This window comes from Pinus tabuliformis, chromosome 6 (genome assembly GCF_031772625.1).
Source record: "Pinus tabuliformis cultivar Carrire ecotype Pingquan chromosome 6, CPIR1, whole genome shotgun sequence".
Classification (NCBI taxonomy): domain Eukaryota; kingdom Viridiplantae; phylum Streptophyta; class Pinopsida; order Pinales; family Pinaceae; genus Pinus; species Pinus tabuliformis.
In genome coordinates this window covers 1,519,593,556-1,519,612,000 of record NC_142292.1, presented here as the reverse complement: position 1 = coordinate 1,519,612,000, position 18,445 = coordinate 1,519,593,556, and the positions used below count along the sequence as shown (strand labels likewise).

Sequence of the window (18,445 nt, the reverse complement as noted above, 5' to 3'; positions counted from 1 at the left end):
TATAAGACAATTCGTCAAGGTCGGCCAACAACCAAACTACCCCCACTTGTGCTCAACGTTTTAGTATAAATAGATATATCCTTCAAGTCATTTTGACACACTCGCTCTTATGTTCTCTCTCTTCCTTCTGTTTTGGGTTTTCATGAAGGAGAGATCTAGAGGGAGTGCCCTAGGCTAAATGCTGCGCTAATGAAGAAGCCCTAACGCAGTCAATGAAGAAGCCTTAACGCAATCATGGAGGAGACTTCTATAGCGCAGCAAGGGGAAGTTCTAACTAACCTAACCGCAGGTCTAGAATAGACCCTAAGCAACTGTCCTTAAAAGCCATAAATGTTGTCTTAGGAAAAGACATCTAACCACAGAGAAAGGAAGGTCATGTTGTGCCCTAGCTGCAGAGAATAGAAGGACTAACGCAGCACTATAGACGCAGATGAATGATGTATAAAGGAGGCCTCAACGTGCCCTAGCCGCAGCCAAGGATGAGGCCTAATTATACGTGGAAGACAAGCCCTAAACCGCAGTTTAGTTTGTGCCCTAGTCACTGTCCAGGTGTGCCCTAACCACAGGCTTTATGCTGCAGCAATAAGGACTCTTTTTAGGATCATTTGGAAGAGTGTTGGGCTGCTGCAGTCAAGAGGAGACTTGATATAGCAAGCCGCAACAAACAGAGGAAGACCGAAGTTGTTGATGAGGGATAGACTGCCTAGAAAATGTAGTATAGGGTTTCCTCTTCTCGTAGAAAGGCGACCGCAGTAAAGGAGGGCACTTCTAGGCATATTGAAGGGTTGTTGGAAGTACCCTAAACACTCCAAGATTGTTGCAGTCAAGGACCCTAGAACTGTGAGTTGAAGAAAGTGTTAAGGGCTGCCATATGCCCAGAACAATAGTGTTTTGGGCATGATTGTTCAGTACAACTATTACAACACTAAAAATAGGACAACTAGGCAATGGTACATACATATTTAGAGCAGCGTAAGTATCTTGGGACAGTAGCAATGTTGGGTTGCTGTGATAACAAGCCGTGATGGGACAACAGTACTAGTAGCAATGATATTGTGCCACAATGTTCAATGGGACAACACAATGTTGAGACAGTGGCACAATGGGACAACAATGACATTGTGTAGCAATGGCACAATGGGACAGCAATGACATTGTGTAGCAATGGCACAATGGGACAACAATGACATTGTGCAATAGTGACACAATGGGACAACAAGCATGGACAACATGGTGCAACATGGCAAGCATGGTGCAACATGGCAAGCATGGACAACATGGATAGTTGTGGCAAGCACATGAGACATGTTGTATGACAACATGGTTCAACAATGGCTCATGGAGCATCGGGTGCAGCATGGTGCAACACGGTGAGGTGCAGCATGATGATGAGATGCAACACGATGATAGGTGAAGGAGTCACCTTGGAGAATCAGTTGAAGCAACATGTCTTCAACTAATCTCATGTATGATCTTCTTAGAGATGATCTATGCTCTTATCTAGATAAGTCAAGCTGTTGACTTTTGCTGTAAATGTACTCTCTCTCTCTCTCTCTCTCTCTCTCTCTCTGTGCTGAACTATTGAAGAACATACAAGAAGCATTGATCAAGGGTTTCCCCACATTGGGGTTTGTCCCTGGCTAGCGCCACATCTTGTGTCCTCTTGTCTTGGCCTGTCCTCTGCGATTTATGTTTATGTTCTATCTGCAGTTTACTTTAATGCTGATGTGATTGCTAACCTAGAAAATATATTGAGCTAATTGTGAAAATTGAAATAAATTTCTCTAAGCATAGAGCATACCTAAAATTAACATGGTATCAGAGCTGAGGTGAAGACAAAGCCCAAGCAAGAGTGAAAGAGCAATCACCGAAGACAGTTGGGAAAGGACAAAAGGCTCAATTGATTCCTCATCCCTCTTCAAATTCACCAAGGGTGAATTCGAAGCAGAGAATATTATCAGAATGGCGCAACGGAATTTTTTGATGGCCTACCTAAAGACCACTTCATTAGGAAGTCCGAATCTAAGGGTGGAAAGAAAGATAGATGCCTTGTTTGTAATATGTTCGGCCACTATGCGAAGGAGTGTCTGAATGGCAGGGACACATCTCTTGATGACGATAACAATCATTCTAGGGACATCTTCAATGATCGAGTGAATGACAGGTAATGCAGGTCATCAAGGAAACAACCGAATCTTCAAGAAAGCAAGGAACCCCAGGTATGAAGAATTAAATGTTGTTTCTGATAAGATAAAGAAGCATTATCTTTTATTGGCCCTCTGCTTCAAATTCTTTGGGAATCTAGCTTATTGATTGTAGTGCTTCAAGGCACTTCATCGGATAGAAGGGCAATCTCTCTAATTTAGTAGAGATGGAAATAATCGTCGAATTATACTTGGAGCCAATGTGTCCCATCCCAGAAAGGGTGTAGGGAATGTTACCCCTAGATTGAAGGAGGGTAACTCGATTCATTTACGAGAATCTCTTTTATGTACCTGATCTCAAGAAGAACTTAGTGTCCATTTTGGCAATGGAAGTCAAAGGTTTCAGGGTGGCATTCATTGATGGAAAGGTACATGTTTGAAAATAGAATTTTCAAAGATGCTTTTGCTCATGGGTTCAGTGTTGGCAATTTGTATCAAGTTGCAGGATGTTCCATTGGGGACCATGTCAATTGACACATCTCATCTATAGCACCGAAGGTCTTTTGTGGGACCATACCCGACGTGAGTTAGATGGTGACATGGATGCCTGAATTCAAGAAGAGCATGAAGGTACATGTTCGAGATGTATCGAAGGAAAATCTTACAAGGGGACCATTCCCCTCATGTAACAGGTCCACAGGTTTGGAACAACCCAATGGGTTTGAGATTCATAATCGGGAATCTCATGTGTGCAGGTGGAAGAAATCCCTTTATGGCTTGAAGCAAAACACCTCGGGCATAGTATGAAAGGATTGATAGCTGTCTGATGAAGCTAAGATTCATTAAGAGTGAAGCCAATCCAAACCATTGCTCGAAGGTTGTGGATGATAGACCTCTCATATCAGCGCCTTTTGAGGACGACCTATTTTTGATAGGTGTAGACCATCTTATTTGCAGAAGTAAGAGGGAGTTGGATTCCGAATTTGTAACGGTAAACTGCAAGCCTGTGACTACCTCAAGGATCTTAACTTTCAAGAAGTTATATTGTAGTGATGCCGGACCAGATTTGGGAAATACCTCTGAGTTTCATAAACTCATTCACGTTGATGTTCTTGGTGAACTTCCATCCGGACATATGATTTGCAGTTAGTATGATGAGCTCATATATGGTTGAGCCTCACCGGATTGGTGCCAATAATATTTTGAGATGTCTTCGCGACACAATCTCTCATGGATTGAGATACACAGCCGGAAATATGAAGCTGCATGATTGTTCGAACGCTGACTAGGCAGGTAGTGTGGAGGATCTCAAGAGCACTTTTGAGTGCTGATTCTCACTGGATTTTGCTCGATACCCTGGATGAGCAGGAAGTAGAAGATGGTTGCTTTGAGCACTGCTGAGATTGAATCCATAGCTACGAGTTTGACGTCGTGTGAAGCTGCCTGGTTGCAGGAGCTCTTCAGTGAGCTATTTGTACACATGATGGATACCACCGTGATACTCTGTGTCAACCAAGGGGGATTCTATTGTTGAGGAATCCCGTATTCTATGATTGCTCCAGTAGATAGACATCAGATACTACCTTATCAGGGATATGGTACGCCGATGAGTGAGGAGGCTCCATCGCATTGAGACTGATGTATAGGTCACAGACATTTTGTCAAAGCCCTGAGGAAAGGTCAAATTTGTGACTTTCTCGAACGACTTGAAGATGTTGAGAGACCCTCTTATGAGGGTCTTGCATGTTGCATGCATTGAGCTCTGGGAGCTCTGGGGGGCATGGGGTCTTACTGGAGCAACACGCGACCATAAGGCGACTCACCCTCCCCTACTGGTGCGTTGTGTACAGAGTGAATGGCTTAGGCTTCCCCTGTGATACCCCGAGGTGACTTAGGGACAGGATGAATGGTTCTCCTGTTGAGGCATCCTACCCATGCAGTCTGGGACTCATGGGAAGTACCTCTCATCTGGCCAATGAGCAGGGAAATGGGGTTAGGGACCATAGTAGTACTATCGATGGACGCATCGTTGTATCTACTATACTTCCTATGCTAGGATGACCTCCATTGATTTGGGATCAATGAAACTGATCTGGGATCAGTATGAGCAGTTTGAGACACCCTCTTGTGATATTGATCTGGGATAAATGAAACTGACTTAGGGTCAGTAAGAGTGGTATGACACACTCTCCTGCATATGGAACTGACTTCGGGTCAGTAGAGAATGGCATGAGGCATTCTTGGTCAATTCTTCTTCTTCATGGTTCAATAGAGTAGAGTAGAGCAGAGTAGAGAAGTGCAGGGCACTGATGACAGAGATAGTACAGTCAGAATATGGATTAGCGGATGGAGTTCTCCCTAGTTGAGAGGGAGTGTTAAAATTGGCAACTAGGGCCAAACTCCATGTGGGTCATCTTATTTATGGCAGCTGATATTTTTGTTGATCCCTCTCATCGAGAGGTGTAGGATTGTTCTAAAGATCATTCGATTCCGATAAGTATTCATGGAGTTATGAATTTAATTGTGTTATAAGACAATTCATCCAGGTCGGGCATCAACCAAACTGCCCCCACTTGTGCTCAACGTTTTAGTATAAATAGAGATGGCCTTCAAGTCATTTTGACACACTTACTCACTCTTGTTATCTCTCTCTTCCTTCTGTTTTGGGTTTTGATGAAGGAGAGATCTAGAGGGAGTGCCCTAGGCTAAACGCTGCCCTAATGAAGAAGCCCTAATGCAGTCAATGAAGAAGCCTTAACACAGTCATGGAGGAGACTTCTATAGCGCAACAAGGAGAAGTTCTAACTGCCCTAAACGCAGGTCTAGAAGAGACCCTAAGCAACTGTCCTTAAAAGCCCTAAACGCTGTCCTAGGAAAAGATATCTAAACAAAGAGAAAGGAGGGTCATGTTGTGTCCTAGCCGTAGAGAAAAGGACTAATGCAACACTATAGACGCAGATGAATGATGTATAAAGGAGGCCTCAATGTGCCCTAGTCGCAGCAAAGGATGAGGCCTAATTATACATGGAAGACATGCCCTAAACCACAATTCAGTTTGTGCCCTAGTCACTGTCCAGGTGTGCCCTAACCGCAGGCTTTATGTTGCAGCAATAAGGACGCTTTTTAGGATCATTTGGAAGAGTGTTGGGCTGCCACAGTCAAGAGGAGACTTGATATAGCAAGCCGCAACAAACAGAGGAAAGCCGAAGTTGTTGATGAGGGATAGACTGCCTAGAAAATGCAGTATAGGGTCTTCTCCTCTCTTAGAAGGGAAGTTGCAGTAAATGAGGGCACTTCTGGGCAGATTGAAGGGTTGTTGGAAGTACCTTAACCAGTCCAAGATTGCTGCAATCAAGGACCCTAGAATTGTGAGCTGAAGAAAGTATTAAGGGATGCCATATGCCCAGAACAATAGTGTTTTGGGCATGACTATTAGGTACAATTGTTACAACAGTAAAACTAGGACAACTAGGCAATGGTACATACATATTTAGAGCAACGTAAGTATGTTGGGACAACAACAATGTTGGGTTATTGGGATAACAAGCCGTGATGGGACAACAGTACTAGCAACAATGATATTGTGCTGCAATGTTCAATGGGACAACACGATGATGAGGCAGTGGCACAATGGGACAACAATGACATTGTGTAGCAGTGGCATAATGGGACAACAATGACATTGTGTAACAGTGACACAATGGGATAGCAAGCATGGACAACATGGTGCAACATGGCAGGCATGGCAAGCATGGATAGTTGTGGCAAGCACATGAGACATGTTGTATGACAACATGGTTCAACTATGCCTCATGGGACAACAGTGCAACATGGTGCAGCACGGTGAGGTGCAGCGTGATGACGAGATGCAACACGATGATAGGTGAAGGAGTCACCTTGGAGAATCAGTTGAAGCAACATGTCTTCAACTGATCTCATGTATCATCTTCTTAGAGATGATCTATGCTCTTATCTAGATAAGTCAAGGTGTTGACTTTTGTTGTAAATGTACTCTCTTTCTCTCTCTCTCTCTCTCTCTCTCTCTCGAACTATTGAAGAACATATAAGAAGAACTGATCAAGGTTTTCCCCACATTGGGGTTTGTCCCTAGCTAGGGCCACATTTTGTGTCCTCTTGTCTTGGCTTGTCTTCTATGATTTATGTGTATGTTCTATCTGCAATTTAATTTAATGTTGATGTGATTGCTAATCTGGAAAAGGTTTGGAGCTAACTGTGAAAATTGAAATAAATTGCTCTAAGCATAGAACATACCTAAAATTAACAACATGTCTCGGTGCCATCTCTAGTGTATCTACAACTCGTTGAGGAGATGATCTCAGGATTAAGAAGGTCGAAGAGGAAGAGGAGTCAAGAAGGAGAAAAGAGCAGAAGACAAAGAACTAGTGTCTTGGTCTTGGAGTGGCTAATAGGTCAAGGGTCTTGGTCTTGGTATTCGTCAATTGGAATCTGTATAAGAAGAATTTGTGCAGGCTTTCCTCTCAAAGAGTGAGAGGTTTTGGCCCTGGTTGATAGCCTACATTTTGGGTCTCTTGTCTATTTATGTTCATGCATTGGTTACTGTTTGATGAAGAACACTAATAAACTAAGAAGAAGAAGATCCTAATCTAAAGAAGTAAAAATCATTCACAAGAAGCCACTAATAGAAGAATAATCACCTAATGCTAACGCCCTATATTTCTCAATATCACTGACTTCTTTTCGGCATAAATCAAAGGCATACTTCAATCTTTATTGATCTGTCTACTCCCTTTGAGCTAAGATCTCATCTAGTACAATATCTCTCAACATAAACCATGATTCTGGGAAAGTCCTCTTGTCACATGCTTTGCTTCGTTCTTCCATTTCTTCCATCTCCTGCTAGAGCATCGAGAACACGTACATACAATCCTCACTAGGAGGTCATGGAAGAACAATTATCACCAAGCAAAGGATACAGAGATAAGAGACTAACTATAGTAAAAACAACAATAGTAATAATCAAGGAAGAGATATATAAAATACTTATCTTTTGAGAAAAATGTTAGCTCTCTCTTGATCTAATCCTTCTTGTGCTAGTTTGTGCACACATGAGATTCTCTCCCATGAACTCCAAAACCTTGAGGTTTCTCTATGTACACCTCTTCCTCAATCACGCCATTGAGGAAAGCAATCTTCACATCCATCTAATGTAACTTCCATTGCATAAATGAAGCAAGAGAATTAAGAGATCTAATCGTGGTATACCTAGCAACCAGAGTAAAGGTCTCATCATAATCTTCTCCATATTTATGGGAGAATACTCTAGCCATGCATCTTGCCTTGTATTTGTCAATGCTCCCATCAACGGCATGTTTGATCTTATATATCCACTTTGAGGTTACCGGAGACTTTCCTTTAGGTCTTGGAACAATCTCCCAGACAACGTTCTTCATAATAGATTTGTATTCTTCCATCATTGCATCCTTCCACACTTGTTGGGTGGTTGCTTCCTAGAAGTTGGAAGGATTGAAATCAATCAACTTAGTCATTAATGTTGCATATCCAAAATACCTCTTATGTCTTTTCGATTAGTTGAGGGTTCCTTGTGGAGCCGCATGTCCTTTTGTATCCTGCAAAGTAGATTTGAGCCAAGATGGTCTTTTTCTAGTTTCAGGAACAACCACAAGATCCAATGGTTCACAAGGTCCTTCTAACACTTCTTCATGATCTTTAGGATGACTTGAGGATGTGGGAGGACCTATAACCTCTTCTTTCGAAGCCACATGCTCCGTTTCTTCATCATCTATGTCCATGTGTTCTTTGGATTTCAAATAAGATCTTCATCAAAAGTCACATCCCTGCTTACTTCAACTTGTCGATTTCTTGGAATTATAGATCCTATACGCTTTTGATCACTGTTAAAATTGGCAACTAGGGCCAAATTCCACTTTGGACAGCTCATTTGATGGAGATAATTATTGCATTGAATTCCTCTTTTCGAGAGGACCAAAATCGACTTAAAGATCGCTAAATTTGGACAAGGAGAAATATTTTTTTGAGATCAAGCCCACACGTGTAAATTGTCAAGGCTGGCCACACCATCATGTAGGCTCATGAAGCTCAAGCGACATATCTTTTGACCCCCAGAGACTTGTATAAATAAGAGACACCTCCACCCTCGTTTGGCATCATCATCACACAAAACATTCTTCTCTCTCTTCATTTGATTGATTCGTACACCTATTGGGCAACTGGTTTTCTCACACGTGGTAGGAAGGAGGACAAAAATTACAAGGCTGAAAATTTGAACTTGTTTGCAACTTTGACTAGCGTTGACCAACGTTGATCGAGGTGTTTTTGACCTATTTTTACTGTGTGATTATTGGAGGAATATTTCTGTTTTGGCAAGCCGCAATAACTGGCACAAAAACCAAGACTTTCTGGGCACTTCGACCGCAAGGTGGACTTCAGGTTGACCAACTTTGACTACAACTTTGTTGACTATTTGGGGTTGAATTTGACCAGCAAGAGAGGTTGAGCCCCTCTCTCCTTTGACCGAGCTGCTAAGGACTATTTTGACCTTGACCGTTGGCTAGTTAGGGCACACTCTACTGTTGTTTGACTTCTGTTTATTGAGGGAGAAATTATAGATTTAACAGGGTTGTTTTGATCATCAATTGGCGAGTCAATGTTGACTTTATTATACTCTCTCTCTACTGAATATTTGATATTTATAATAAGAAGAATTGATCAAGGGTTTTCCACATCTTAGGGTTTTTCCCTGGCATTCGCCAAATTCTGGTGTTCTCTTGTCTTGGCTTGTCTTCTACTTTTATTATTCATGTTCTATCTACAGCTACTGTTAATGTGATGGTTAATGTGATTGCTTTTGGAAATTAAATTTGAAATTGTCATTGGGCTAACTGAAGGACATTGAAGTAATTATTGCAAGCATAGAACAAATCATTGTTATCTAAGATTAACATAATATCAGAGCCCAGGTGAAGACAAAGCCCAAGCAAGAGTGAAAAACAATCACTAAGAGATTTGTTGGACAATGATCATTGGACAAGTCTCCATGGCCTCTACAACTTACTTCAAAACCGAGGAGAAGCTCAATGACAAATCTGACTATCATGCTTGGAAGATGACCTTGGACATGACTTTGGAGAAGCATGAAGTATTGGAATATGTGTAGGGAAAAGTCGTGGAGCCTCCTTCGAATGCACTGACTACTACTAAGACGAAGTATAGAAAAGGTGAGGTCAAAGCAAAGAAAATTTTGATTAACTCCGTTCAAAAGCATTTGGTTGCCTAAATTTCTGATTTGGGAACTTCTAAGGAAATATATGATAAGCTGGTTGGGATGTTCAAAGTGAATAATGCAAATCAAATCCTCTTTCTCAGAAACAAGTTGAAAGATATCGAAATGAATAAAGGGAAGTCTATCCAATCCTACTTCATGAGAATAACTCAAATCAAGAATGACTTGTTATCTATTGGAGAAGTTATTTCTTACAAGGAGCTCACTTTGTTGCTCTTGGAGGTCTTCCAAGACCATGGGATGCATTTGTTACCACTATTCTCAACAATGACAGGATACATGGTTTCGATGAGTTATTGGCTAGATGCACTCAAGAGGAGACAAGGATGATGGAGAGAGGTAGGTCCTCCAATGGAATGAACCTATTTCCTTCTCTGCTCATGCAAAAAGGAAGAATAACGTTGGTCCAAGGAGACAGGGTCAAGGATCTAAGAAGGGATTCAAAGAAGGAAGAAAAGGAAGGTGCTACAATTGCAACAGGGTCAACCACTATGTGAGAGAATGCCCTCACAAGAAGAATCCTCCAAGGGATGATGACAACAACAACAACGATTTCAAAGGCAATGGCAATGGCAATCAAAGGAACAACAAAGGAAAGAGGAATGCCCCCATTGCTCAAAATGGAAATGGTCGACCTTGCAAAAGGACAAGAAATGGCAGGTAAGATGAAAGTGATGTTGTAGAAAAACAAGATGAGTTTTATCTTATTTTTGCTTTATCTACTGCCTCTCCTCTGGATACTTTGGATCATTTATTTATTCCTAGTGGAGCCTAAGGACACTTCAATGTATAGAAGGAGGCTCTCTCAAATTTGGTTGAAAAGAAAACTAATCTAAAGATCATACTTGGAGATAATGCCACCTACGTCGTGAAAGGGATAGGTACTGTCACTCTTCACTTGAATCAAGGGCAAACCATTCATCTACGAGAAGTGTTGTATGTGCCTGATTTGAAGAAGAACCTGGTGTTTATTTCTGCAATGGAAGATAAAGGCTTCAAGGTAGCATTCATTCATGGAAAGGTATGTATTTGGCATAGAAACCCTAAAGATGCATTTACTCTTGGATTTAGCGTTGATGGCCTCTATCAAGTTGGTGGAAGTCCTTTGGGAGCTTTGGCGAGTGATACTTCTCTTCAATGTGAATTATGGCAACGGAGATTTGCTCACTCACCTTACAAAGCCTTACCTAGGGTAAAGAAGATGGTCATAGGTATGCCCGATATTAACATGAATCATGAAGGAGTTTGTCAGGTTTGTGCAGCTAGGAAACATACAAAATGACCATTCCCTTCCAATGAAAGCAAGACTACCGATATTCTGCAGTTGGTCCATTATGGCCTATTTGGTATCTTGCTGATAATGTCATTAGGAGGATACTCATATTATGAAATCTTTGTGGATGACTACTCACGCAAAACATGGATCTATTTCGCGAAGAGGAAGGATGAAGTGTTCAAATGGTTCAATTCTTTGAAGGCATTGGTGGAAAATCAAACAGGGAAGAAGATCAAGACGTTGAGGACCGACAATGGAACCAAATATGAATCAAAGAATTCAATGACTTTTGCAGAGAGGCTGGAATTAAGAGGGAGATAGTTGTTCCATACACTCCTGAGCAGAATGGCATTGCTGATAGGAAGAATCGAACAATTATGGAAGCTACCTGTGCCATGATCTATGATCTATGATCAAGGTCTACCACAGTTCTTATGGGGAGAAGCTGCCAACACTGTCGTATATGTTCAAAATATGAGCCTGCATCAAGCTTTGGATTTGAAGGCACTCGAGGAAGTCTTCTCTGGTAAGAAACCTGATGTTTCTAATTTTAGAATCTTTGGTTGTTCGGTATACTTTCATGTGCCTAAAGAGAAAAGAAATAAATTGGAAGCTTCTGGGAAGAAAGGTATATTCATCATCGACAACGAAAATTAAAAGGCATATAAAATCTATGTATCTGGTCAAAGAGATGTGGAAGTAAGTCATGATGTTACCTTTGATGAAGAAACTGCCCTTGGGAAAGCTAGAGATCTCCCAATCCCTATGAAGGACGATGATGATGCTACTAAAAAACAAGATGAAGCTCCGATGGATGAGCCTATGCCCAATATTGATGGTTTGATGGATCCTATTGATCCACCTCCTGGTGATCCCTCTACCTCGAGAAAAAGACCGCTATGGCTCAAGGATACTCTCGAAGATGCCAAAAAACATACTGCTCCAAGAGGGACATTTCACGAAAGTAAGAATCCAAACAATTATCAAGGGTACTTGGCTGCCATGAGTATTATTGTTCAACTTGAACCATGCACGTTCAAAGAGGCCGTAAAACACAAAGTATGGAAGGATGTGATGAACAAGGAATAAGAATCTATCATGAAGAATGATGTCTGGGACGTGGTGCCTAGACCTAAGGACAAGTCCATGGTCACCTCAAAATGGCTTTACAAAATTAAACATGGAGTTGATGGAAGTGCTGAAAAATACAAGGTCAGGTTTGTTGCTCATGGCTTCTCTCAAAAGGAGTGGACTATGACGACATATTTGCACTGGTTGCCCGATATACCGCTATCCGATCTATTATTGCTCTCACTGCCAATCAAGGATGGAGCCTGTGAAAATTCCTAGTCCAAGGGATCCCTACTGTAGCAAAACCGAATTTACTTCACCTACATGATTTTAATATATATTATCAAGTTGTTTTCTGAATAACACTAAAGTAAATTACTTCTACAGCCTGCACTACTTTAAATTTGATTACATGAAATAGAGAACTGAGCAAAGAACAAGATACATAGGACACAATTATTTTTGGACATAATAGTCCTCAGAAAAACCCAATGCTGGAAAACCAGTGCAATAGCTCTGAGGGTTTTCTATTATTAAGCAGTAATTTTGAATACAATGTTGGTTGCCCTCCCGACAAACTAGTGACAGAGAAAATACAATGGTGGAAAAACTGAGTGAGTTTTACCTCACTTCACCCAGCAGATTCCGCCTAATCTAGCAGCAAAACTGGCTAACCTCGACTACTTCTGCGTTGGCCTTGCGTCAACGCTACAGGCCCTGTGTTGGCTCTGTGCTATCTCTTCTTCCCACTGCGTCAGCTTTCCCGGTTGTTCCGGCAGTTCCCTAACAGTTCCGACTTTCTATGTGGAGGGCAGCTTCAGCTTCCGTGTTGGCCCTTGTGGCTCTACGTCAGGCCTGCATGGGTCCAGATTGGCCCAATGTCAGTCCTCTTAGCTGCTGTGCTGCCTCTAGTAGCTTCTCTTAGCCTATCTGTCAGTACTTCCGAACTATCCCTGCCCCTCCGTTGCAAATCATCACCTAGTTCGAATTTCTCAACTTCCTAGCCCCAGAAATCGAACTCCATATCAATTTGTTCTCTCTGTGTGTGTTTCTAAATGAACCCCAAGCCTCCTCTTTATACTTTTCTCGTTTAGATTTCAGCGGCCGAGATTAAGTCTCTAATCAACGGCTAAGATTAAAACATGACTTGATCCGCCTTCTAGATCATTCTCACCCATATTTTGATAATACGCATTAATATTTTAATTTTCCTAAGTTTAGACTTAGGAACCCCATTAAAATAATTAATTATTTTAATAAAATACAATCTGGGTGGAATTTCACCAAACAGTGTATGGGTTCTTTAGAACTCATGCACCTTAGCCTCTCCACCAATTTTCATGGTTAGAGCACATCTGATGCTACCAAAAACTAACACCCCCTCTTAGCGAGGAAAGTGCTCTAGCAACATTGTCCAACTGCATGCTGCTCTATCTCTGAAGCACCTCCTTTCCACACTGTTGTTGCCACCAACACTGTGCTACTACTGCAACTGTACTGCTACCCATGACACATCCACTGCCACTGCCATTGCTGCATCTATACTACAACTCCCTCTCAATTGTTGCATCTGCTATGTTGCTAGCACTTCCACTGCTAACACTACATTCGTATTGCAACTCAGTTGCTGAGAGAGGCAACTGAAAAACATTCAAAATTAACTGAACTTAACTATGTTCAACATAATACAATGAATGTTGGAATTTGACTGCTACTAGTCTCTGACCCTCTGAATCTTTTGCGCTGCTGCTGACTTTTGTTGTGTCAACTGCACTGTTGCCAACCTTTCTCTGCACTGATCAGTCTCTGGTCTCAGGCTACTGCAAAGTCTCTCCAAACAATATACTGCATCATCTAAGAATAAGTCCATCTCGCTACTGCTGAATCTCAGGCTCCCGTAGCAAAGAATTGATCCAAGAGGTGGACTCCTCAAGGATCCTGCCCACATGTAGTCCTCCCGACTACAACTCAATATCGCCCCATTTCCCTCCTGGAGATGCGTGGGCACTCATGGAAAACTCATCTTTGTCAATTTTTGCTGGAGCAACCTTAGGATCATGTTTCTCATCCTTGTCCTTTTGCTTCAAAGGACACTGGGATGCAAAGTGGCCCATCTCGACACATCTGAAACATTTCACCTTCGAAATGTCCTTCTGCTTCTGCTTTTGTTGTCCCTTTGATGCTAGAGCTGTGTTCTCTTCCTCCTCCTTGGTCTTCGTGCCACTCCCACTGCTGCCATTGAGGTTGACCTTTACCAGGTCCCTCCTTAATTCTTCTTGTTGAAGGGTTGCCCACATCTCCTCCCATGAAGGTAGTCTTTCCTTGCCCAATATACTTTGGATGAAGACTTGCCATTCATCCGAGACTCCATTCAGGGCCGTGCTCACCATCGCGGTAGACTGAGGAGTAGACCCCACAGCAGCAAGCTGGCCTCTGGTGTCTTGAAGACATTGAAGATAGGAGTAACTCATTCTCCCTTCTACGTCAATGCCCACTGCAACTTTTGTTCTAGGTACATCTTCTGCTGTTCGGAAGAGCCTTCATACATTGAAGACAAAACTTCCCACATCTCTTGGGCTATTTTCTTGCCCTGCAAGTGTGGGACCACATGATCTCGAACTCCATTGAGCATGAACCTCTTCGCCTTCCCCTGCTCAGCCTTGTAATTCTTCTTTTGATCATTGTCAGTGGGAACAACCACAACACTCTTGACTTAGGCTTCGAGATCGTATTCTTCCAGAACAACTAAGAGTTTGGTCTTCCATATGACAATTGGAAGCTCCTTCCAACCTGTCTTGATCTTGGAGCCCATGCGATGCCATCTCACCCAATTGTCGAACTGACTCCTCTAGTCACTGCTCAACACTGCTCAACTACCCAGCAAGTGAGAAATTCGAAGTTTTTGGCAAAATGTTCTCTGAGGAGAAAATTCCCCTTCTATGTGTCTTCGCTCTTTTCCAACAGATTTTTGCCCTGGTAGAAATTGCATTCTTCAAGCATTGCGTTGAGGCTCCGCGTCACTCCCTCTGCCTATGCAAACTCATGAGCTGGAAATCGTACCTATCTGTCGACACTCTCAGAGAGAGATTTCCTCAGAACACAGCTCTAGCATCAAGGGCTGCGCAATCCCTTCAAGGGGATTCGAATTGCTGCCAAGTGCAGCTTTTGGCCTCTTCTGCTCAACGCTGGATCTGCTCTTCCTGTTTAAAAATCAATGCTTTGATACCATGTGAAAATTCCTAGTCCAAGGAACCCCTACTATAGCAAAACCGAATTTACTTCACCTACTTGATTTTAATATATATTATCGAGTTGTTTTCTGAATAACACTGAAATACTTCTGCAACCTACACTACTTTAAATTTGATTACATGAAACAAAAAACTGAGCAAAGAACAAGATACATAGGACACACTTATTTTTGGACAAAATAGTCCCTGAAAAAGTCCAATTTGGGAAAACCGGTGCAGTAGCTCTGAGGGTTTTCTATTATTAAGCAGTCATTCTGAATACAATGTTGGTTGCCCTCCCGACAAACTAGTGACAGAGAAAATACAATGGCGGAAAAACTAAGTGAGTTTTACCTCACTTCACCCGGCAGATTCTGGCAGCAAAATAGGCTAACCCCAGCTACTTTTGCATCAACTTTGCAGCCTTTTCTGCCCATTGCGTCAGCCTTACAGGCTATGCGTCAGCTCTGCGCAGTCTCTTCTTCCCACAATGTTAGCTTTCCCGGCTGTTTCTGCAATTTCGGCTTTCTACATGGAGGGAAGCTTCAACTTCTGCGCTGGCCCTTTTGGCTCTGCGTGGGCGCAGATTGGCCCAATGCCAGTCCTCTTAGCTGTTGTGCTGCCTCCAGTAGTTTCTCTCTGCCCCTCTGTCAGTACTCCCGAATTACCCCTGCGCCTCTGCTGCGACTGATCACTTAGTTCGAATTTCTCAGCTGCCTAGCCCCAGAAATCGAACTCCAAATCAATTTGTTCTCTCCGTGCGTGTTTCTAAATGAACGCCAAGCCTCCTTCTTATACTTTTTTCTTTGAGACTTCAATGACCGAGATTAAGTCTCTAATGAATGACTAAGATTAAGACATGACTTGATCCGCCTTCTAGATCATTCTCACCCATATTTTGATTAATACCCATTAATATTATAATTTTCCTAAGTTTAGACTTAGGAACCCCATTAAAAATATTAATTATTTTAATAAAATACAATCCGGGTGAAATTTCACCAAATGGTTTCTAAGTTCTTAAGAACTCATGTGCCTTAGCTTGTCCACCAATTTTCATGGCTAGAGCACATCCGATGCTACAAAAAACTAATAGAGCTTACATCAAATGGACGTCAAAATTGCATTCTTGCATGGCTCACTTAAGGAGGAAGTCTACCTGGAACAACCATAGGGGTTTGAAGTACAAGATCAAAGGACACATGTCTGCCAGTTGAAGAAAGCCCTCTATGGGTTGAAGCAAACCCTTAGGGCTTGGTACGAGAGGATTGACAATTATCTCGTGAAGCTGGGGTTTACTAGAAGTTATGTTGATCCAAACCTATACTTTAGGGTTGAAAAGGACATGCCACTTATTTTGGTCCTTTATGTTGATGATCTCTTTCTAACTGGTGCGTACCCTCTCGTTTATCAATGCAAGAGGGAGTTGAATTTCGAGTTTGAGATGAAGAGCCTAGGATTGATGCATTATTTCCTAGGCCCTGAGGTCTCGCAAAATCTAGGCGATATTTTCCTTTCTCAAGGAAAATACATTGTGAAGCTGCTGGAAAGATGTGGGATGGTGGATTGCAAGTCTGTGTCTACTCCGATGGAACTCAACTTCAAGAAGCTATGTGGAAGTGTTGTTGGGCCTGAATTGGCAAACCCTTCTGAATATAGACAACTTGTGGGGGCCTTGATGTTCTTGGTAAACTCTTGACTAAACATTTGCTTCGTTGTAAATACTTTGAGTCAATTTATGGTTTATCCTCATCACATACATTAGATTGTTGCTAAGAATCTCTTGAGATATCTCTGTGGCACAATCAACTATGGGTTGAAATACATTGCCAGGAATTTGAGGCTACATGGATATTTTGATGCTGTTTGGGTTGGAAGTGTGGTGGATCGAAAGAGCACATCAGGGTGTTGCTTTTCATTGGGATCTGCTTCGATTTCTTGGATGAGCAGGAATCAGAAATCGATTGCTCTAAGCATTGTTGAGGCCAAATATATTGCAACCAATGTTGCACGAAGCAGGGATGAAACGGGGACATTTTTTGGAAGCAGGGATGCGGAAGCATCATTTTCCAAAAATCTAGGAAGCGAAGCGTCTGCTATATATATATTAATATTTTTTTTTGCATTTATATTCAAAACAAACACCCCAAATACCAAATTAGTTGTAGAAGACATGAAAACATGCATATTTTTGCATAAATCAAGATAGATATGGCATCCATGATTCCGTTGTGGTTACTAGTATGTACATCAATGATTAATTATTCAATCATCAACCATCTATATTCTAGCAATTACAAACATATATCAAATTTTTAAGCATATTATAAAACACAAAACATTTAAGCATATTATAAAACACAAAACATAGAGCATATTATGATTTATCTAGCAAGTGAGCAAGTATCAACATTTGTCATGTCCAAAATTCAAATCATAATGTTTACAACATAGGTCACTTGGTCACTACCAAGACAAAAAGGTTCAAATTCACAAGCCTACAAGTCTAATGATTAATCTATGACAAAACTAGTAAATTGTGAATATATCTACTAATCTCTCCTCCTTCCACCATGAAGAGAACGTGGCGGCGGGCCTCCACGTGGTGGCAATGAAGAAGATGGTGCCTGTGGAAGTTGTGGCACTAAAACTGATGAAGACAAACCCCCTGTTGTTGGTGTTGAACCATGGAACCAAGGGTCCAGATGGGGGTGGCATCTCAGCACGATCATCATCATCCTGGAATCGCTCAAAAAATTCGTACAAAAAACAAAAAACACTAGTTAACAAAAAAAATAAAAGACATGAATTAGAGAAATGCTTTATAAGCAAAATTCATACCACAATGGACACACCTGGATAAGAGCATCCTCTAATTGCTCTAATCGCAACACTCCATCCTCCAAATTGGGCTCCTTTGGATTCCTGTCCCAAATCTTAAGGTCTTTATTAGTCTTTGCATCATCACAGTAATGGAACAACAATCGCAAGTTGTAATGAACATAAACCAAGCTCTTTGCCCGGTCTAAACTCAACCTGTTCCTTTTAACACTGTGGATGAAAGAATAAGAGCTCCAACACCTCTCTATAGAAGAAGTGTCTACCGCCTATGATAGCACCCGCAATGCCAAAGTCTGTAGAAGTGGAGTAGCCCCTCCATGCATGTTCCACCACTCAAGAGAAGAAAAAGTCTCTCGATCTCTGATTGCATGCATGCTCCCAAATGGATCAATGTTAAGCGTATAGTTGCTCAACTGTGTCCGTACCATGGCAGCCTCCTCATCAGGGACTAATTTACTGAATGCAATCATATATTTTTTGTGAACCTCTTGATCTTGGTGTGGTTTCCTCTTGCTTCCCCCCCCCCAGGTGCTGGTGTTGAAAGCCATGATGGATGATAGTATTTAGGTGTCAAAACATA

General features: G+C 41.8%; 2 protein-coding genes across 3 annotated transcripts in view; both read left to right on the top strand.

The window, feature by feature from the left end:
* Window positions 1-18,445, top strand: part of LOC149264472 (ATP-dependent Clp protease proteolytic subunit-related protein 3, chloroplastic-like) — a 355,785-nt gene that overhangs the window by 293,540 nt on the left and 43,800 nt on the right. The window lies entirely within an intron of this gene.
* Window positions 11,904-18,445, top strand: part of LOC149264473 (uncharacterized) — a 47,632-nt gene continuing 41,090 nt past the window's right edge. The window contains exon 1 of the mRNA XM_089370035.1: window positions 11,904-11,940. Coding sequence (XP_089226161.1) covers window positions 11,904-11,940 — 37 coding nt within the window. The remainder of the gene's footprint in view (window positions 11,941-18,445) is intronic.